The 23,856-nt window shown below is 38.5% G+C and overlaps 1 protein-coding gene and 1 long non-coding RNA gene across 5 annotated transcripts; one reads left to right on the forward strand and one right to left on the reverse strand.

Annotated features, from left to right (window-relative positions):
* The first annotated feature begins 948 nt into the window (after nt 1–948).
* LOC110940681 lies at nt 949–11,082 on the forward strand. 4 transcript variants are annotated; one of them, XR_002593437.2, is made up of 9 exons: nt 949–1,197; nt 2,384–2,471; nt 3,548–3,628; nt 3,708–6,912; nt 8,098–8,185; nt 9,270–9,528; nt 9,623–9,718; nt 10,236–10,302; nt 10,910–11,082. It is a non-coding gene; the product is annotated as an uncharacterized LOC110940681 (long non-coding RNA). The 4 variants fall into 4 exon arrangements; XR_002593436.2 differs by having other exon boundaries at nt 9,270–9,522; XR_004893896.1 differs by having other exon boundaries at nt 9,270–9,718.
* A 3,961-nt stretch (nt 11,083–15,043) lies between these two features.
* LOC110943225 lies at nt 15,044–15,991 on the reverse strand. Its single transcript, XM_035989877.1, has 2 exons — nt 15,534–15,991; nt 15,044–15,446 (listed from the first exon to the last, which is right to left on the reverse strand). The coding sequence occupies exons 1-2, from the start codon at nt 15,989–15,991 to the stop codon at nt 15,044–15,046; spliced, it is 861 nt and encodes a 286-aa protein (XP_035845770.1).
* Nucleotides 15,992–23,856: the final 7,865 nt, after the last annotated feature.

The raw sequence follows: 23,856 nt of genomic DNA on the forward strand, positions 1-23,856 counted from the left end.
ATATAACAATAGTTATCACGCGAGCATTAAGATGGCCCCGTATGAACTATTATATGGCAGAAAATGTCGAACTCCAATTGCGATTTTAGATCGTAAAGAGAAAAGTTTGAGGAACAAGGTGATTAATCAAGTCAAGGTCAAATGGGAGCACCGGAAGGGTTCGGACACTACGTGGGAGTCCGAAGAGGAGATGCGACGTCTCCACCCTACACTATTTGGTACGCACTTCGGTTTCGGGGAAAACCCTTTTAAGGGGGGTGGACTTGTAACACCCCGAAACTATAAAAACTTTATATTAGAATTATAAAGTATAAATAAACAAAGAAGTTACTAACTAGAAATTTTAACCTAGTTAGTTACAAGTCTAGAAATAACTTAAAGGAGGGTTTAATGCAACTAAACTTAATATTAACCTAAGTGAGGGGCTTAAGTTGAACAAATTGAAACTTAAGCTTAATTAAGTTAGTAAAACAAACCAAACACCCCCAAAAGGAGGTGTCTGGTCGAACAAGCACGCCAGGGGCGACCCCACTCTCTCAAAACCCTAGTTTCACAAATTTGATCAATTGAAGGTTAATCATTGTCCCAAATTGAAATCTGAACAGAGATTCGTGATCCTCATCACAAGGGGGTTACAAGGTATGTGAAATTTCATGAAATCTCTCAACTTGAATTTCTCGTGTAATTGGGAAAATCTGAATTGTTAGTTGCATGTGTGTCTTATGATGATCTAGGAACAACTATAGTGTCTAAGGACAAACCCTAGACAAACACAAGCTGAAATTATGTGAAATTTGTAACGCCCCAAAACTCGAGTCTAAATATTTTATTTGGACATTTTATTAGGATGGCATGAGTAAGTAGGATTTATTGGTCAAGTGGGTTATTTCACTAACAACCAAGTTATCTAACTTGGTTAGATAGTGTTGGCTATAGACTGAGAGTGGAAAACAATGGGGCCAACTATGTTTAATTTAGAATCATAAGGGACTAATGTGGGTTAAAAGGAAAGTTGGGATATTATAAGAAAATAACAACACACACAAACACACATTCGTGTGTGTTCTACGTCGATCAGAAGCTCCCAAAGGAGCCAAACCCTAGCTCAAGCTTATTTGCTCAAATTGAAAGGGGAATTCAACCCAAATCTAATGTATGTACCCGAATTCTTAGTCGTCTAGCCCTAAAGATCACTTGGTAAGTTGTAATTTTTGATTTGGTGATTTTGATATGAAGTGGGTTTTGATCAACCCGCGAATTAGTATGAAATTGAGCATGAGAATGTATTAATATCATGATATAGAGCATAGATTACACGTGGTTTAGGTTAATTAGATGATTAGAGATGAAACCCACTTGTGGTAGTGAAGATGATGTTATGGATAATCATGTATGCTTAATTGTTGTGTAAAGTTTATGTATGATGTTGTATGTAATGAGTAATTGTTAGTTAATTAGGGTATATTATGAGAATTATATGATTCTAGTGGAATTTGATGATCTTGATATGAACTAGCAAGAATATGCAATGAATGCTTGTACATAATGTTTTGTTAGTAGTACACCCGCCAAGTGTTCGATGAAATGCCTAAGAGAGCAAAATTGTGAAATTGTATGAAAGTTGTGGGTAAGTATGTATAGAAGGTGCTTATGGTGTAGCCGTTAGCAAAATAATAAGTTAAGTGTGCTTAAGGTGGAGTCCATATGAGAATTCGGATTTGAATGTATGGTTTGGTAAAATTACGCATTAAGAACTTGTACCTTATGCTTCAATGGTGTGATGATCGCCATGTAATTGATGCGCTTGACTTATGGTAGTTAAGAGTGAATGTGTACGAATGTGAAATGAATAGTTTATTGATAAGTGATAATGTTGAAGTTATGTCGTGTATGTATGTAAGATGATAATTTTGACTAAGTGAATGTTGAACAATGCGGTTGTCGAATGTAGAAGTTATGAAAGCATAAGTATGTGTATATTGTGTATGTGACTAGGTGATCATGTAGTTGTATGTGTTATACAACATTATGTATGAAATTAACATGATGTCATTAATATGGTCTATTATATCAACATAAATGCGTGTTCGAAATTGGAAGTTATATGCTAGAAGGTTGACTTTCTGAAAGTCAACAGAGAATCTATAGCATGGTTAGGCATTTTGATATAAATATAAGAATCGAGAGATCATGGAATATGTGTTAGATCAATTATGTGTTATGTGTGATAACGAATTTGGATTTCACGGATATTGAAGCTATGTGGTTGACCAATCATGTCGTATGCGTGTTAGTGAAAGTCAATGTAGATAAGAGTTGGAAAATGTGTGTTAATATGAATGAGCATGAATACTAACATTATTATGGCATGACGGCATGAAAGAATAGGAACCACACTAGCATGGACCAAGCATGGAAGGCTAACGGGTCAAGATGAGGCAAGCAAGCGGGTATGAACACGGATGCACAAGGTAAGTGATTCCGTAATCACTTCTTAGTTGTTTATGTAATGTTATATGCAATTTAATTATATGTGATAATTGAGGTCAAATAGGAATGAATTGTATGATGTCAATGAATGTATTAAACGGATCTTAGTTTTAATCCGAGCAAGGTAGGTGTGATTAAGAAATTGTAGCTAAGTAGTGGAATTGGTTACTTATGTAAGGAATTCCTTTGTTATTAAGGATAGAGCATAGTTGACTAAAATGCCCTTGATAGGTATATCGGGCAAACGACCTTAGAAGTCGTTTGGAAAAGAGCTATTCGATTAGAGTAATGTCTTGGACAAGTATGAAAGCGAAGTATAGGGTTTTGTATGTCATAGTCCACTTAATGCGCAAATACCCATAACGGGTCAAAAATAAGCCTTTGAGCGAAAATGAGTTAAGAGGATGCAAGACGTCCGAGAATTTAATCTTTTATGATAGGTGCCAATGAAATTATTAAATTTCATATGAGATTGAGGTCAAATAAACAGATTATGTTGATAAATGCACGAACGGGTCAATTAGTTAGAAAATGATAATATATCGAATGCACGTAAGTTAAGAATTTCCTTAATCCGGAGGTAGGATTTCAAGTTAATATGATAGAATGTGAATTTACAAGCATGTAGGAAGAAACGGAAGGTTAAACGGGTAAACGGTTTAAAAGTTATGCGAGTTTTAGTGGGCGTTTTGTAGCTGCACCCGGAGTATGGAACGCCGGGTTTGGGAGTATGGAACGCCGGGCAGAAACCCAAACGCCCATGCTTCACTGTCAAACGCTGGTTCCATGTTAAAGTGAACGTCGGGGTGTTCCAAACAAGCGTAGATCACTTTCCTTGAGTTCCTTTGATGTGTGTAAAGCTCCATGTGATAGGTTTATGATCCGGAATCATCACGTAACCTTCCACCACTACCCTACATGTAAAAATGCATCAAAGTAACATGTCTCGATACAAATTTGATGCTAAAACATGTAAATATTAACCACTTAGGCGTACCAAAAGCATATGCATCAGATATGTACGTATGTATGTATGTATAAATATGATTGTATGTAGATATGTAGGTGCATATGATCAGACGTATGAATATATGAATGCACGAAGTAGGATTTATCGTCTATGAAAAGAATGGGACAGGTATGCATGTATACATGGTTTCAATACGTTTGAGTATGGACATTACTAATGATGTGCTTGAGATTGAAATGTAATGCAGGAATGAGAACGTCAGACTCTTGTAGAATTGAAGCCGAACCTTGAAGCCTAACTCGGAACAAAGGAATCCGAGAGGATAGTCGAATGAATCAAAGTTTATGTTGTCGAATGTTATATGATTTTTAATTTGTATCAGATTATTGTTGTATGACGTTGCCAATGACTAATGGTTAAGTTGTATGTGGCGTCCACAGGTACTACACGGATTTCTTCTGCTGCTAAGGAAGTGAAGCGGACGTAGATCGAGTCAAGAGCAAGGATTGTACGGATAGATCGGTCACATAGTTGAAGTATATAATGTCTAGAAATCTAAATTTTAGTATGAATGTTGTGAATTCTTTTATAGAACGTTTAACATTTTTAGAATTTGGAACCTTCGTGAAAGTAATGTCGTTAATAAGGAAAGAAATTTTAAAGCTCTTTTTCCGCTGCGTCATTTTTAAGGTTAAACATGTTAGGGTGAAACAAGTTGGTATCAGAGCCCTGGTTTGAGAGAATCAAGTAACAGGAGGTAAATACTTGAACTCAAACCGGTGTGCTCTCCTGACCAAGAACCCGTGCAATCCAAGACTCGATCGAGGCCTAAGGGCAAAAGCGAATGTAAGTATGTATTAGATTATGTATTTGAAGGAAACTAATAGTATGTTTTATGAAGGGTAAGCGCAATTGTTGGAAGAGATGATCCGTGAATGCGGTCTAGGACCGGCATCGAGGCAAGTAATGAAACGAATTGACCCCAGGTACGTAAACCTAACGTATGGGCGTATGAAATGGTATGGTTAAGCAAGTGAAAAAAAATTGAACAAATTATGATAGTGACATGGTAAATAAGTTGTGAAAATGTTACACGAGCCGAAACCAAATTCTTCGGACATAAGGTGGCGATTACGCAAAGACACGAACCTAGTACGTGGAATGTGTACCCGGCCAATACACAAGAAACGTATGACGTTCGTGAGACCGTGATAATTATTACAGGTATGTCCGATAGAGTTTGGTAGCAGCTAGGCGTGTGGGTGAAATGGGTAGTAAGACTCTCGGGGGATTGAGAGTACTTTGTAGGAATGAAATATGCGAATGCAATGCTTGAATCTGCGAGACGGATTCAAGGAATGAAATATGCGAATGCAATGCTTGGATCCGCGAGACGGATTCAAGGAATGAAATATGCGAATGCAAAGCTTGAATCCGCGAGACGGATTCAAGGAATGAAATATGCGAATGCAATGCTTGGATCCGCGAGACGGATTCAAGGAATGAAATATACGAATGAAATGCTTGAATCCGCGAGACAGATTCAAGGAATGAAATATGCGAATGCAATGCTTGAATCCGTGAGACGAATTCAAGGAATGAAAGGCATGAACGAAATGATTGAATCCGCGAGACGGCTTCAAAGAATGAAAGAGGTGAATGCAGTATTTGAATTCGTGAGACGGATTCAAAACATGAAAGGTACGAAAGGTATGAGTAAGGTGTTCGAATCCGCGAAACGGATTTAAGGTATAAACGACTAAAGCTAGTCTACTTGAGAAGAAGTCAATAGTCTGACCATAATTATGTCACACAAGTCATATAAGTAAACGTAAAGCAAATGAACAAAAGTATGATAGGAGTGAAAATATCCGAAGGTGTAAGTACTTACGAACCAGACAAGTAAATGTTTCTTAAGTGATGTGATTCAAACTATGCTTAAATTTTCATATATATTTATATATATATATATGAATGTATTTATGCGAATGCGTTGTATGCGAGAAGGTCGAAGGGATAAACGGGTCATGCAGGTCAGATGGCAGTTGCCATTTGGGCTCGTTAGTTAATGTTTTGATATGATAAATTTCGTACTCATAGGTGAGCTTGATGAATGGACGCGCAATGTCACTAATCGGAAAGGAATGATCTTCGTAAGGTATGGATAACAAATCAATGGAATTTACTTTCGAGAGGTATGTATAAAAAGGGGTGTAACTTTAATAAGAGGTTAGTACTCGACTAGGGATAGATGTGTCAGAATAGAATATATATATATATATATATATACAAACCGTAGTGCAAAATGCGAAGTAAATTTCAAAATGTTCGTAATGATCGTCGGGTAGTATTGAACTTGAATGCTCGTAACTGTGGAAATTATGATAAAATATAAGAGACGGCAAATATTGTCAAGAAATGCTAACTTTGATGCTAGGCTTGTTGGCCATGTTCATTTGAACAAAACATTGTAGAAAAGATACGCATGGTATAAATAACGATAGTAACCATGGAAATAATGCTTAGTCTCCATGGTGAGTACGGATAAGTAGGTTTGAGAAGGGTGATTTTGGTAGTAATAGAAGTCCTTGAATGATTATAGTATGTGTATAATAGTATATCGACCCCTTCTAAGAGCTTTAAGGTAATCAGAAGTAATGATAGTAATGAAATATTGAGGATGGCTCATAGTGAAGAAAATGAAAGATAGTATATGAGGTATGTGTGGTATAAATAAATCGATTTATTTCGATTAGCAAATATATGAAGGTAATATGCTTATATAGGAAGTTAGAAACAAGCCTCAGACTTAGGTTTGTATGATTAATAATTGTATACAATTCGAATAAAATTCGATGAATGAAACGCTAGTCATGATATGTGCTAAGTACTGGTGTTATAAAGTAAGAGGCACTAATAAGAGCTCTGGAGCCGAATCTAACATAAGTATTGTGAATGAATAACTTGAAAGGGTTAAGAGTAGATTTGGTTTGGTTTGGTTCGAATGAGAAAGGTTTCGGGGACGAAACCTCATTTAAGGAGGGTAGACTTGTAACGCCCCAAAACTCGAGTCTAAATATTTTATTTGGACATTTTATTAGGTTGGCATGAGTAAGTAGGATTTATTGGTCAAGTGGGTTTTTTCACTAACAACCAAGTTATCTAACTTGGTTAGATAGTGTTGGCTATAGATTGAGAGTGGAAAACAATGGGGCCAACTATGTTTAATTTAGAATCATAAGGGACTAATGTGGGTTAAAAGGAAAGTTGGGATATTATAAGAAAATAACAACACACACAAACACACATTCGTGTGTGTTCTACGTCGATCAGAAGCTCCCAAAGGAGCCAAACCCTAGCTCAAGCTTATTTGCTCAAATTGAAAGGGGAATTCAACCCAAATCTAATGCATGTACCCGAATTCTTAGTCATCTAGCCCTAAAGATCACTTGGTAAGTTGTAATTTTTGATTTGGTGATTTTGATATGAAGTGGGTTTTGATCAACCCGCGAATTAGTATGAAATTGAGCATGAGAATGTATTAATATCATGATATAGAGCATAGATTACACGTGGTTTAGGTTAATTAGATGATTAGAGATGAAACCCACTTGTGGTAGTGAAGATGATGTTATGGATAATCATGTATGCTTAATTGTTGTGTAAAGTTTATGTATGATGTTGTATGTAATGAGTAATTGTTAGTTAATTAGGGTATATTATGAGAATTATATGATTCTAGTGGAATTTGATGATCTAGATATGAACTAGTAAGAATATGCAATGAATGCTTGTACATAATGTTTTGTTAGTAGTACACCCGCCAAGTGTTCGATGAAATGCCTAAGAGAGCAAAATTGTGAAATTGTATGAAAGTTGTGGGTAAGTATGTATAGAAGGTGCTTATGGTGTAGCCGTTAGCAAAATAATAAGTTAAGTGTCTTAAGGTGGAGTCCATATGAGAATTCGGATTTGAATGTATGGTTTGGTAAAATTATGCATTAAGAACTTGTACCTTATGCTTCAATGGTGTGATGCTCGCCATGTAATTGATGCGCTTGATTTATGGTAGTTAAGAGTGAATGTGTACGAATGTGAAATGAATAGTTTATTGATAAGTGATAATGTTGAAGTTATGTCGTGTACGTATGTAAGATGATAATTTTGACTAAGTGAATGTTGAACAATGCGGTTGTCGAATGTAGAAGTTATGAAAGCATAAGTATGTGTATATTGTGTATGTGACTAGGTGATCATGTAGTTGTATGTGTTATACAACATTATGTATGAAATTAACATGATGTCATTAATATGGTCTATTATATCAACATAAATGCGTGTTCGAAATTGGAAGTTATATGCTAGAAGGTTGACTTTCTGAAAGTCAACAGAGAATCTATAGCATGGTTAGGCATTTTGACATAAATATAAGAATCGAGAGATCATGGAATATGTGTTAGATCAATTATGTGTTATGTGTGATAACGAATTTGGATTTCACGGATATTGAAACTATGTGGTTGACCAATCATGTCGTATGCGTGTTAGTGAAAGTCAATGTAGATAAGAGTTGGAAAATGTGTGTTAATATGAATGAGCATGAATACTAACATTATTATGGCATGACGGCATGAAAGAATAGGAACCACACTAGCATGGACCAAGCATGGAAGGCTAACGGGTCAAGATGAGGCAAGCAAGCGGGTATGAACACGGATGCACAAGGTAAGTGATTCCGTAATCACTTCTTAGTTGTTTATGTAATGTTATATGCAATTTAATTATATGTGATAATTGAGGTCAAATAGGAATGAATTGTATGATGTCAATGAATGTATTAAACGGATCTTAGTTTTAATCCGAGCAAGGTAGGTGTGATTAAGAAATTGTAGCTAAGTAGTGGAATTGGTTACTTATCTAAGGAATTCCTTTGTTATTAAGGATAGAGCATAGTTGACTAAAATGCCCTTGATAGGTATATCGGGCAAACGACCTTAGAAGTCGTTTGGAAACGAGCTATTCGATTAGAGTAATGTCTTGGACAAGTATGAAAGCGAAGTATAGGGTTTTGTATGTCATAGTCCACTTAATGCGCAAATACCCATAACGGGTCAAAAATAAGCCTTTGAGTGAAAATGAGTTAAGAGGATGCAAGACGTCCGAGAATTTAATCTTTTATGATAGGTGCCAATGAAATTATTAAAGTTCATATGAGATTGAGGTCAAATAAACAGATTATGTTGATAAATGCACGAACGGGTCAATTAGTTAGAAAATGATAATATATCGAATGCACGTAAGTTAAGAATTTCCTTAATCCGGAGGTAGGATTTCAAGTTAATATGATAGAATGTGAATTTACAAGCATGTAGGAAGAAACGGGAGGTTAAACGGGTAAACGGTTTAAAAGTTATGCGAGTTTTAGTGGGCGGTTTGTAGCTGCACCCGGAGTATGGAACGCCGGGTTTGGGAGTATGGAACGCCGGGCAGAAACCCAAACGCCCATGCTTCACTGTCAAACGCTGGTTCCATGTTAAAGTGAACGTCGGGGTGTTCCAAACAAGCCTAGATCACTTTCCTTGAGTTCCTTTGATGTGTGTAAAGCTCCATGTGATAGGTTTATGATCCGGAATCATCACGTAACCTTCCACCACTACCCTACATGTAAAAATGCATCAAAGTAACATGTCTCGATACAAATTTGATGCTAAAACATGTAAATATTAACCACTTAGGCGTACCAAAAGCATATGCATCAGATATGTACGTATGTATGTATGTATGTATGTATAAATATGATTGTATGTAGATATGTAGGTGCATATGATCAGACGTATGAATATATGAATGCACGAAGTAGGATTTATCGTCTATGAAAAGAATGGGACAGGTATGCATGTATACATGGTTTCAATACGTTTGAGTATGGACATTACTAATGATGTGCTTGAGATTGAAATGTAATGCAGGAATGAGAACGTCAGACTCTTGTAGAATTGAAGCCGAACCTTGAAGCCTAACTCGGAACAAAGGAATCCGAGAGGATAGTCGAATGAATCAAAGTTTATGTTATCGAATGTTATATGATTTTTAATTTGTATTAGATTATTGTTGTATGACGTTGCCAATGACTAATGGTTAAGTAGTATGTGGCGTCCACAGGTACTACACGGATTTCTTCTGCTGCTAAGGAAGTGAAGCGGACGTAGATCGAGTCAAGAGCAAGGATTGTACGGATAGATCGGTCACATAGTTGAAGTATATAATGTCTAGAAATCTAAATTTTAGCATGAATGTTATGAATTCTTTTATAGAACGTTTAACATTTTTAGAATTTGGAACCTTCGTGAAAGTAATGTCGTTAATAAGGAAAGAAATTTTAAAGCTCTTTTTCCGCTGCGTCATTTTTAAGGTTAAACATGTTAGGGTGTAACAAAATTTTAGTGGAAACTATGATCACCATTGTAGGTGATTAGTGAAACTATGTGTAAATTGATAAACACTAGTAAATTGACTATTTTGAAGTGAATTCAGGAATTTAGAAGTTAACCATCTTGTAAAGTGTTGATTGAGATGAAATTAGGGCTAAATGATAAGCTAGAAACTTGTCATATAATCATGTGAAAAATCTGCCCTTAAGGTGTTTGTAAAAATGCCCCAAAGAAGGCTTATAACAGGAATTTAAAGATTTAACGCATAATTATGATGTTTCGGTGTGCTATGCGAAATAAGGTTAAAGAAGAGTTCTAAACATGTCTTGAATTGAACTCTATAGGAAAGGATACCGGAACGTCAAGTGGACAAGCTGGTGGTGATTTGCGGTTGAAGGGTTTGCTCTAAAGGTATGTAACTTGACCCGTTACATTAAGTAGATTGGATGATTATTAAATGCGTAATTGGATTTTAGAATAAGGGTTGTTTTGAATTTAAGCGGTGATGTCGCTATATTGAATAATGGATCAAATTGGTTGGAACTCGTTGGTAGTCGTCATAATGGAGGATTCCTTAGACGAGCCAAACGGGTCGAATAATCAAGTACGACATGGTTAATGCTCCGGATTAAGATGGATTGAAACTTTGATAATGGATAATATATAACATATTAGAATTGTGAGATTTAATGTATTGGCATCCTAGAAACTGAAATCCGAGAGTTGGGTTTTAGTGTAATGACCAAACCAAACAAAAACATGAATTTCCAGGTACCACCGTAAGTTAAGGTGGTACCGTAACTTACGGTAGAGGTCAGGAACTTACGGTGGTTCACTCCTGTTTTACGGTGGACCAAAAGATTTCCAGGACTCACCGTAACTTACGGTGACACCGTAAGTTACGGTGGAACCAGAAAAACTTTTATTTATTTTATTTATCTAATATTTGATGTCGGGTCTCATGATTATGTATGGTATAAAAATGTCAAAACTAATATTTTAACGGTTTTGATCCTAGGTGATGAGGTGGATCGTATGGATGACGGTCAAGCAACGTAGAATGTTTTGTTACGTAACCATTAAGGAATGTTTTGTTACGTAACCAATATTTTAGTTGAAATGGTGTATTTTATTTCTAAAATCAAGTGAAAAATTTAAGGGTGTTACATCTAATAAATTACGCTACGACTCTATCTAGACTAAGACTGACACGACATACTAAATTGTTTATTAATTGGGGGGGTTTGTAAATATCCTAAATAAAATAATAAAATAATGCTAGAAGACTAGACACGAACTCGAACGAAGGTTTTGACCAGTGGTGATGAAGACTACCTAGGCTAGACGCAAGCTAAACTCAGAATGGATTTCTATTCGATAATTTTGTGGTGTGGAACCGGGATCTTTAAATGCTAAACCTATTAAGACACCACTAAGCCCCTCAAACACTCTCGAGGCGATTCTTGTGGCACTACCTAGGATGTTATGCTCACCGGTTTTCTAGATTTTCCTCTCAGTCCTCTAGTTTCTTGAAAGTGCTTATGTAAGACGCTCTACCTTGCCGCGCGAACGTCTAAAGCAACTACGGGTTTTAATCTTGGTTTAATAGACAGTGGAACGTTAAGGACTTATAACCAAACCGAGACCTATTAATACCCTCGAGCCTCACAGCGACGAGTTTAGCAGCACACTTGATTTTATTAAATTACCGAATATTGTTTCTAAGGTTACTTACGCGTTTTCACCCTAAAGGAATAATGATCTATTACGTGATATAGACCGTCACCTAAATCAAGAACCCTAGCACAACCCTATTATGTGATAAAGACCGTCACCAAGGATTATATGAAGCAATAAACATTGATAAAATAATCGTCAAGCACGCATATGCACCAAGTTAAATTCCCGAAGCTTTTACAATACAAGAAAAATCCACAACCACGCCAAAAATCGAATAAAGAACCAAACTTTATTTAAACTATTGTCATTACCTAGGTAGTTTAAGATATTTAGCCAAGAAACATAATCTTAAAGACAATCAAACAAGGTTTAGAACAAGAATTCATTAGAATAAAACAAGTAAACTAGAAGATTAAAGAAACCGAATAATAAAACCCGGTAGTTCCTTGTTCTTCAAGCTTCCCGCTCGATCCCCGTGATTCCTAGCCTTGATCCTTGCCAATAAAATTCGTCCCTGATGAATCTGCTCGTTCTATGGCTGCTTCCCCCCAGTTCGTCTGTCTGATCTCGATCGTCTGATCTTCTTGTCTTCCTTTTATAATTGCCGTCCCCCCACAAAACAACAAAAATCCTTCACAATTTTGAGTAATTGATGTTGGGCTTAAAGTGGCGGCCCACCTCCTCTAATTGCCTCCTGTCTTTTCGTGCAAGACTTCTTTAGATTTTTTTGAAGCAGAAGGCGATTTCATAAAAAGAGCCCAAACCAGGAGCTTTAGGCATGTACAGTACAGTAGTAAGGAAAAGAAAACATTACAAACAGGAGCAAAAACCTTTCCACAGTGAAAAACAAAAATTGCAGCGAAACTGTTACCAGGCCACTTTAAACTCACACCAAGTTTTCCAGTCGATCTTCAAATTCTTTGACCTCGAGTTGATCCAAAGGAAAGACAACGCCTTTATCTCGCCCATTAGCTTCTGTACTTGTTTGAACTTGTTGTTAAAAATCCGATCGTTCCGTGTCCGCCATAATAGCCAGCATACTGTTGCAAAGATTGTGTAGAGAGCCTTCTTTTTCTTTTCCGATTGATGCTGCTGTTATTGTGCAAATTCAAGCAGCTCTACCACACTCAATAAATACCTGGGCAGGGGTATTTTTGTCCATAATGAGGTTGCCACCCATACATGTTGTGCATATTGACATGTAATTAGTAGATGATCTGCAGATTCTTCCACCAAGTCGCATAGAGCACATGTCGCTGATGGTAATGTGATGTTTCGTCTTGTCAGCGCCTCTCTTGTTGGTATACGATTTAATACAACCCTCCACATAAAGCAGTTGATTTTCTTTGGAAGCCAACTTAACCACCTTAATGCTTTTGTTTCAGGTATGACATGCATTTTATCCAACTCTTTTCTTAATTCGCTTACTTGAAATGGTTCCACTGAGTCCCCAGAGAGCCACCACCATTCATCTGAATTTGACCCGATGTTTTGACCATCAAGTAGTCGCAAGCAATCATTCCATTCCTCAATTGCCGTTGTCTCTGTTAATACATTTGTGCTGCCCCATAACCAAACAATTCTCTCGTTTGCGATTGTGTATCTTTGTTTCACCATACAATGTTTATTTGACTCCAAGGCGTAGAGGTTGGGAAACCGAGTCCGTAATGTGGAGTCCCCAATCCACTTATCCAGCCAAAAGTAAATATTGTCTCCACATCCTTGCTTGAGCTTTAACCTGTTCTGTACGTCAATATGGAGATTATTTGAATTCCTTCCCATGTGTACTATATTTTTCCATACCCCTCCGATTGAGCTTTTGAGTGGTATAGAAGACACTCCCCTTGTTCCTTCATGTATTGCTTTAATGACTCGTACCCAAAGCTGTGATGTTTCGTTTTTGAACCGGACACACCACTTGACCATAAGTGCCTTGTTTGTAGTTGTTAAACTACCTATTCCCAGACCGCCTTGTTCCACTGGGGCAGTTACTTTGAACCACGGAACCCAACTTATTTTGTTGTTGTCAAGACACCCACCCCATAGGAATTTCCTTCTTATTCTTTCCAGCCTTTTCAACACTTGTACAGGTGCATTAAAAAGGGAGAAAAAAATATGTTGGTAGGTTACCTAACACCGCCTTTATTAATGTCACCCTACCACCAAAAGAGAGTGTCCTTGCTTTCCATAGTGATAATTGATTTTCGAATCTTTCAACTATAGGTTGCCAGTTTTTTACAAGCCCCATATTTGCTCCCACTGGTAAGCCGAGATAGGTAAACGGAAACGAACCCATCTTGCAATCTAGTATGGAGGCCATACGTGCTATTTCTTCATTGTTCACACCCACCCCATAGAGTTAACTTTTTGAAAAGTTTACCTTAAGACCTGACGACAAGTGAAAACATCTCAACATCCTCGCAAGATTGTGAAAGTTTTCTTCGGTCCATTCTCCTACAAAGAGAGCATCGTCCGCATATAGGAGGTGAGAGATCATCGGGCCACTGTTCGATACCTTCAAACCTTTGAAAATCCCTGATTCAATTGCGCTACTCGTAGCCACGTGAAGAGCCTCCATAGCTATGATGAAAAGTAATGGGGACAATGGATCTCCTTGTCGCACCCCCCTTTGAATTTCAAATTCTAGAGTGGGTGACCCATTAACTAATATGGACATTCTTGTCGAGGATAGGATGCCCATTACCCATTTTCTCCATAAAGCCGGAAAACCCATTTGAGAAAGCACCGACTCCAAAAACCCCCAATTTAAGGAATCAAAGGCCTTTTCGAAATCGACTTTAAAAAGCATTGCCTTACGTTTTGATTTTTTTGCCCAAGACACAATCTCATTCACAATCAGTGGACCCTCTAAAATACTTCTCCCTTCGATATATGCAGTTTGAACATCACTAACAACAGACCCAATCACCCATTTTAGTCGCGTGGCCAGTATTTTTGAGACGACTTTTGAGATGCAACCGATTAGACTAATAGGCTGGAATTTATTGATGGATTGAGGATCAGATATTTTCGGTATGAGAGTGATAAAACTGGAATTACATCCTCGGTTGAGTTTGCCATGAACGTAGAAATAGTCAAGTAGTGAGTAGAAATCGGTTTCAAACATTCCCCAAAAGTGTTTTAGGAACATGAAAGTAAAACCATTTGGACCCGGTGCTTTTTCGTTCCCACAGCTCCAAACAGCATCCTTTATTTCCTCCTTTGTGAATCTTTTGACAAGCATGGCCGATTGTGCAGGGGAGATAACCTTGAAACCACTGTTTATGAAAGGCGGCCTATCCCGAGAATTCTCCATGAAAATTGACTGAAAATAGTCTTTAATGTTCGATTTCAACTCCTTTGGTTGCGATATCCAAACATCATTAAAGATCAATCCGTTTATACGGTTGTTTTTCTGTTGTCCCTTGATTATACCGTGAAAGAAGGAGGAGTTCTCATCCCCATCTACCACCTATTTTAATTTCGACCTTTGTTTGAGATCTTCCATCCTACAATCATCAATCTCATTAATTGTTTTCAACCAAACTTCTCGTTCTTTGACCTCCACATCTGATACTGTCATTGTTTCCGCCTTAATGTCAAGATCTTCCACTTTCTTCATTAGTTCTTTTATCAAGCCGTTATTTTTCTTAACAACCGCCGCACACCATGGTTTAATAGCCATTTTGATTGCTCTAAATCTTGCCGCTAACAGTTTATCCGGAGGATAAAAAGGAGGTACGCTGACATAAGCTGAATGGACAACCTTCTCGAGACCATCCTCCTTTAACCACGAGTTGAAGAATCTAAAAGGTGGTTTGCCAAAAAACACATTTGAACATAGAAGCATCAATGGTCTGTGATCAGATCGATATCTAGGCAAACCAATTAGTTTAGCAGCAGGCCATTTAGAGAGAAACGACTGACAAACCAGAATCCTGTCTATTTTGCTAAATTTCTACCCATCATCCTTCATATAAGTGAATCGACAGCCCATCATAGCATATTCTGATAGGCCAACATTGTTGATAAAGGAGTTAAAATCATTTGCGGATTCATCACAGAATCTAGAGTTTCGCCTTTCGCATGCTTCACGGACACAGTTGAAATCTCCCAGTAGTATCCATGACCCCCCCGGCGTGGAACTCATAAGAGCCATAAGGTCCTCCCACACTTGTTTTTTTGCATTCTTTTCTTGTGGCGCATAAACATTGATAATCGTGATAACTTCTCCACTATTTTTTAATTCCCCAAAAGTTGCAAGGAAGAATCTGTTTGATACAAAGTACTTCTTTACAAATATACCCGGATCCCATATGCTCAGCAGGCCACCCGATCTACCACTAGCGTCAACCGTATCAAAATCAAAGGAAGTATTATCCCAAAAAGCACTAACCTGGACGTTTGAGGAGTTTGCCATCTGAGTTTCTTGGATACAGATGAATCCTAAGCCGTTGTTTCTTTTCAACTCCCTGATATGCTCCGCTTTTCTGGAGTCACCCGCCCCCTGATGTTGGTTGACAGAAAATTCATTGGTTACCATTTGACACCCTAATCTCTTCAATGTGACTTCTCAGGTTATTTTTGTGACCATTTAACATGAATCCCAATTCTTTTCCAACGGCTGCTGTTAGCTCAACTTCCTTTTCAATTTCGGCACAGTTCGCTTCATTAGATATGCCCGATGAATCAACAGTGTGCTCCGCCCCTACCTTATTCTGACAGCTGCTCTGCTTGTTCCTCTGTTTCGGAACCCAAAGTGAGTCTTTCATCTTCATCGATGGGAATTTTCCTTTGTGCTTTCGATTCTTTGTTCTCATCGATAAAGTTGGAGAAGCAGGTATGTCGAAGTTCATCGTATGAGAGGGAGATGGGTTTTGATTTAGGTCAATAGGTTTTTTTATAATTTTCCCCCTGTTCGATTATCTGACGTAAGTTAAAAGGATCTGGGGAAGAATTTACTGCCTCATTATTCACTGGGTTGGACATGGGAGACATAGTGGGCTCAAGACCTGTAGAATCGCATACCTTCTCATTATCATTAAACAATCCATCAAGGCCCAAGTTTGAAAAAAGGCCCAAATCATTGCTGGGTTTTAATTTAGGGGGCGGAGGTGGGGTCATGTAAGGGTCATGGTCTTGTGGGCCAGCAGAATCTTGATTTTTTGTAGTCCCACCATTCTCTGAACTAGGATTTTCATTATCCCTAGGTTTTGAAACATCATCATTGCCACCTTCACAAGTGCTCTTTTCTAGAATATCATTTGCCAAAGCCGATGCCACCTTTCCAACTTCTGTATTCTTCCCAAGGTTCCCATTTTTCGAGTTAGACCCTCCAGCTTCCATGGAATGTGAACTGGACTGATCGTATTCTCCCGTATTTTCCGGCTCATTCTGATCACCGGACTTTATCGGAGATAGAGGGCAACCTGCAATAATGTCTTCTGTGATCAAAATTTCATGGGGTAGTCCATGCCACGCAATAGTTAGTTTACTATTGATACGAGCAACGTTGTTCGTGATGATCCCCACTGTACTAACCGAGAGGTCGTTGTCATCATCATTTGTCGCGGACGGTAACACCACCTTACCTATCAAATTCCCAATCTGGTCAAAGATTCTGGGACCCCAGAATTGCAGCGGAACTCCTCTTATGGATACTTTTGCCAGGCGTTGAAACGGTAGGTGTCGTCCATCCCAGACGTGAAGGACTTGAAACCAATTCTCCCAAATTTCCTTTCTAAATTCTAGGAAGTTCGATGCTTCGTTTTAGTTTTCAAAAGTCAACAGTAGCCTTAAACCACCAATGTATTGTGTTTTGAAACCTCTCAAACTGTCTTCATCGAGTAACTGCTCGATCCGTTTGAGATCATAAGGGTTTTTTAGCTCCGCCACCAATGATTTGTTTCTCCATATTTTCGACGATCGCTTTCTTCCACGGATATGTTGACTGTTTTTCCGGCACCGTAGCATGTTTAATACCGGTGATCACCTCCGCATAACTCCTCCCATCAGTTGCATGGTTTGTTCCTCCATTAGTATTAGGTGTCTTTCCATCATCAACACCCAGTCTATTTCTATTATTCTGCACCGAATTCGCTGGAGGATACTTGTACTTGTTCTTAGCACCTACTTTAATAAACTTTGCAGGTCGTACAAATAGTTTTATTTGATCAATTCTGACCGTTCCGAGATCCGCGGCCAATCCCATAACATCTCTTACATTCTCAAATCTTACGAATCCGAACGTGTTGCCTTTCTTGTCTCTTTTTCTTGGGACGTATGCATCTGTCATTGATCCAAAACCATAGAAAATGTCCCACAGTAAGTAACTAGAACAATCGTCCGGTAAATTTCCGATGAAATAAGTCGTCTCCTTCACCGGTTTACTGTTGTAATTCTTATGATCATTGATTAATCGTCTTCCTTTGTATTTAGCCACCCGCCAAGGTTCCTCCTGTCTTTCTTCAAATCTCGGAGCATTTGCGTATCTCTGACCTTTCTCCATACTGTGTTTTCAAGAGTGGAAAACTCCCCACCTAGGACACAACCTCAATGAAGTGTTAATGGGATTCGAATCGGTCTAGCAGTACTATACAGGGATAGACGCGACCAATATCAGACCCACTAAGCCCTCGTGAAGAAGATCCGGCAAGGAGACCAATAACCGAAATCGCAAAAGAGACAAACGGAAAGCACCTCTATCCCGGAAAGCGAATGGAAATAACAATACGATGAATTAGGATGAAAGGTCAAGCCAAAAACGATCGGCGACCTCGCACAATAATCCAGCTTACTGCCTTCGTCGAGCCTCCGGCGAAAGGGCTAGTTCCGACGATATTAATGGTTACTTTATGTGGTAGAGGTTTGTAACACCCCGAAAATATAAAACCTTATGTTGAATTTATAAATTATTAATAAACGGGGATTTACTAACTAGAAACTTTTAACCTAGTTAGTTGATAGACTAGAAATAACTCATGAAAGGTTAAAGCATACTAAATAATGAGTGGAACAAAGTTGAGGGGCTGGAATTGTCAAAAGTTAAAATTTAATCACAACTAGTAACCAAACACTCCAAAATTTGGAGTGTTGGTCGATCAAGAAAGCAGAAGGGGGCGACACCCCCATTCCAAAACCCTAAACTCACAAAAACATCAAATTGAAGGCTCAAATCTGATCAAAAACAAAATCTAAACATAGATTAGTGATCCTCATCACGAGAGGATTCCAAGGTATGTAAAAACTTGTGTTAATTCTTTGCTTGAAATTCTCATGATATTGTGAAATCTGGAAAATTGATGTTGCATGAATGTTATTTGGTTAGTTTAGAATCTATTTGGTGTTTAGAGGTTAGACTCAACCAATTACATGTGAAATCATGACCCAATTTCAGAAAATTCCATGAACACCTTGAAGGTGGGTTGTGGGTTTTCCAAGATGATGATGAATTTTAGGGTTCTTAGTGATTATACTAGTAAAATTCGACTTTAGAAGATAGTTACAGAAAAGTTGTGATGTTACATGATAAATGATGGCTTAATTGAAGTTAAGTCAACCACTAAGCAATCCATAAACATGAATATGAATAATATAGAAATTCTGCCCTCTATATGTTTGTGGAAATGCCTCAAAGAAGGTTGACAAACAGAAATTTGAAGCTTTACGCTTAATTAAGATGTTTCGGTATATTATGCGAAATGATGTCTAAGAGGGTTCTAAACATGTTTTGTAAATGAACTCTATAGGACACGATACCGGGACATCGAGCGGACAAGCCGGTGGTGATTCTCGATTGAAGGGTGTGCACCAAGGTATGTAACATGTCCCGTTACATTATGTAAATTTTAGATCGTTGTAGTTGTTTATCAAAGTTTCTAGTTAAATTGGATTGGAGCGAAGGCGTTGTCGTATTTGAATACTAGTATGAATAACGAATTTAGCTCGTTGGTAGTTGCCATGAAGGAAGGAAATTCCGTAGGCAAGCCAAACGGGTCAAATAATCAAGTAAACATGATCTATATTCCGAACATGAAAAATTGATGTATGTAGTGGCTATAGTATGATGTACTAGAAATATTAGACCTTACTACCTTGATAATGCAGAATGTTGAAATCCGAAAGTTGGAATTTTGGTTGAAATGCTCAAACCAAACAAAAGCATGAATTCCCAGGTGCTACCGTAAATTACGGTGTCACCGTAATTTACGGTAGAAGGTTTTGATTTACGGTGGTTTTCCCCTGTGTTACGGTGTAACCAGGAATTTCCAGCACTCACCGTAATTTACGGTGGTACCGTAAATTACGGTGGAGCCTGGAACACTTTTATATTCTTATTCTTTTTAATGGGGTGTTAAGCTTTAAAACCTTATCATTCTTAAACATCAAGAACTAACGATCTAATTGTTGATTCTTAGGTAATTAGAAGTCATGGATGGCGATCAAGCGACAAGATAAATGAACCGAACACTCCACTTCGAAGCTTCCGCTATGTTAAACTTGTTAAACAGTGTTTCTTTTGTTGTAATCAAAGTCTTAAACAACAATATTACGTTCTACTTTTGTTCTTAGTAGGCTAACTAGTAAAAGTTTTGAAACTTATGTAATTTTTAATGGCTTTTGGTATAAAATAGTTATTAAATTCTGGTATAAAAATAAGGGTGTAACAAGTTGGTAATCAGAGCCTCAGGTTGTCAATAAGTGTTCGGTTCAAGCTTGATCGACCATCCGGTAAGAACTAATCTTAGTTAATAAATCTTATATTACGTAAAGAACGAGAAATGAACAGATATGCATGAAAAGAGCAAGTAAGCTCAACCAACAGCAAGAACAATCAAATCAAGTTGTGAACTTGATTGAACCAACAGCAAGAACAATCAAATCAAGTTGTGAACTTGATTGAACCAACAGCAAGAACAATCAAATCAAGTTGTGAACTTGATTGAACCAACAGCAAGAACGATCAAATCAAGTTGTGAACTTGATTGAACCAACAGCAAGAACGATCAAATCAAGTTATGAACTTGATAGAATCAAACAAGAACAGCATGTGTTAAAAATGAAATGTTTTAACAATTTGTGTAAACATTTCAGAAACGAAGATGGCTGATAAAGGTAATGATGATGCGGTGCCAAGAGTCACCGAACAAGTCAGGGAGGCGATTGCCGAAGAGGTTGGAAAGGCAATCGAAAACAGTCTGACAGGCTTCATTGATAGAATCCAAAACACAGTTCTATCAATGGTAGAAGATAGAATCAAAACTTGAAAAGGAAAAACATGGAGGACGGAAACCTTGTTCATACAAGGAATTCATGGCTTGTAAACCACCGATATACAATGGGGAGGTTGACCCAATAGTGTGCCAAAGATGGCTAAGTGATATCGAAGGGGTATTCGAGAGAACCCACTGTGATGTAAATGACTATGTAGCCTATGGTACGGGTCAACTAAGAAATCAAGCAAAAGATTGGTGGGATAACAAGAAGAGAGAGATCGGTATTGAAGCTGTTAAGATCATGACTTGGGATGAATTCAAGACGCCATTTCTGAAGCATCATAGCCCCAAAGCGGTTATGAATAAAATCAAGCAAGAATTCATGCAGCTCAGGCACAAAAACGAGACCATAGACAAGATCACGGCAACATTTATGGATAAAATGAAGTTTTGTGATGATCTTGTGACAAACGAAGAACAAAAGATATACTATTATCATAACATGTTGAGTGCCGAGTATAGGGAGTTTATCACCCCTTCCAAATACGAGACCCTTACCGAGATTATAAATGCTGCTCGGGAGAGGGAAATAGAGCTAAAGAAGAGTATCGAAAGGGGTGAACGGAGGGCACCTGATGTAAATCCCAGCCCTACTAAAAAGGCACGAACAAGTGAGAGCTCAAGGAAATCTGATACGAAAGGCGGGTCGCCGAGTTGTAAAATTTGCGGGAAGGGCCATAAAGGCGAATGTCATTACAAGGATAAGCCCTGTCCTATATGCAAGAAAACGGGACATATAGCCTTATCATGCCCGGAGAAGGTAACGGTTTGTTACAATTGTTATCGAACGGGTCATAAGAAATCTGAATGCCCGGAGTTGGTTGAAAAGAAGGGTGGGCAGGAACAGAAGGGTGAAGCCCCTAAGGCAAAGGCAAGATCTTTTCAACTAACCGCCGCAGAAGCAAAGATTGAACCTGACGTGGTCTCAGGTATATTTACTGTAAACTCGATACCTGCAAATGTGTTATTTGATACGGGTGTGAATAAATCCTTTGTTTCATATGGATTTATTCGACATCCTTCATTTATTCTAACTAAATTACCTGTGCCCTTAGAAGTAGAGATAGGTAATAATAAAAGTTTTATTGTTTGCGATGTATGTGAAAATTGCAAACTGAGCATTGACGATGAAGAATATTTGATAAATCTAATCCCGATGTCGATGGGAGAATTTCAAGTCGTCGTTGGGATGGATTGGCTATCTCGACACCATGCAAAGGTCGTGTGTTTCCGTAAAGAGATAAAACTGACATCTCCGAGCGGGAAACACGTCACTATCTATGGCGAGAAAGGAGGCAATCCCATTGTATGCTCAATGTTGAAAGCACACAAGCTAATGAAGCAAGGATGCAAAGCATTTATGATATACGCAAATGAACCCGAAAAAGAATCACGAAAGATTGGAGAGGTATCGGTAGTACAAGATTATGAAGATGTTTTTCTGGAAGAATTGCCGGGGATACCGCCCGAACGGGAAGTAGAGTTCGGGATCGAATTGATTACGGACGCGAAACCCGTAGCAAAAGCCCCGTACCGACTTGCGCCGTCAGAATTGCAAGAACTGATGTCCCAAATCCAAGACCTGCTTGACAAGGGATTCATAAGGCCGAGTGTGTCTCCTTGGGGCGCACCGGTATTGTTCGTGAGAAAGAAAGACGGGAGTATGCGCATGTGTATCGATTACCGGGAGTTAAACAAACTCACGGTAAAGAATCGATACCCGCTCCCGAGGATAGACGATTTATTCGACCAGCTACAAGGTACGAACTGGTTTTCCAAAATTGACCTTAGATCGGGGTATCACCAATTAAGGGTCAAAGAAGAAGATGTGCCGAAGACGGCTTTCCGCACGAGATACGAACATTACGAATTCCTTGTGATGTCATTCGGGCTAACAAACGCACCCGCGGCTTTCATGGACCTCATGAACCGGGTTTGCAAACCAATGCTGGATAAGTCGGTCATCGTGTTTATCGATGACATATTGGTATATTCGAAAAGTGAAGCTGAACACGCACATCACCTACAAGAAGTGTTAGAAGCCCTTAGACGAGAGAAGCTATACGCAAAATTCTCTAAATGTGCCTTTTGGTTACGAGAGGTACAATTTCTTGGCCACATTATAAGTGCTGACGGAGTACTGGTGGATCCGTCAAAGGTTGAGGCGGTGTCAAAATGGAATTCCCCAAAGAACCCTTCTGAAATTAGAAGCTTTTTGGGACTTGCGGGATACTATAGGAGATTTATTCAGGATTTCTCCAAGATTGCGTCGCCACTAACCAAGCTGACCCGAAAGACAGAAAGATTCATCTGGGGTGTTGAACAAGAGAAAGCGTTTCAAACGCTAAAAGAAAAGTTAACTCAAGCTCCGGTACTAACACTACCGGACGGAGTTGATGACATTGAGGTTTATTCGGATGCTTCACTATCGGGACTCGGATGTGTATTGATGCAACGAGGCAAGGTCATAGCCTATGCCTCGAGGCAATTAAAGATATACGAACAGAAATATCCTACGCACGATCTCGAGTTGGCGGCGGTAGTATTCGCATTAAAAATATGGAGGCACTATTTGTACGGAGTAAAGTGCACCATATTCACCGACCACAAGAGTTTGAAATACTTCTTCGATCAGAAGGAGTTAAATATGCGACAAAGGCGGTGGCTAGAAACGGTGAAGGATTATGATTGTGAAATACGTTATCACCCGGGAAAGGCTAATGTAGTGGCCGATGCGCTGAGCCGCAAATCGGATTATACCCCAATACGGGTACGATCAATGCAACTGGTTGTGACCTCAAGCTTGCTTGAACAAATTCGAGAAGCACAAGATGAAGCTGTAAAGGCAGAAAACTGGAAAAAGGAAAGAATTATCGGCCAAGTTAAGGACCTAGAGGTGGGCAGTCACGGCCTGAAGACTCGCTTTAATAGAATCTGGGTCCCTAACACATGTGGGGTTAAAAAGCTTCTACTCGATGAAGCTCATAAATCCCGTTATTCCATTCACCCG

Source organism: Helianthus annuus, chromosome 5, assembly GCF_002127325.2.
Source record: "Helianthus annuus cultivar XRQ/B chromosome 5, HanXRQr2.0-SUNRISE, whole genome shotgun sequence".
In the NCBI taxonomy this organism is placed as follows: domain Eukaryota; kingdom Viridiplantae; phylum Streptophyta; class Magnoliopsida; order Asterales; family Asteraceae; genus Helianthus; species Helianthus annuus.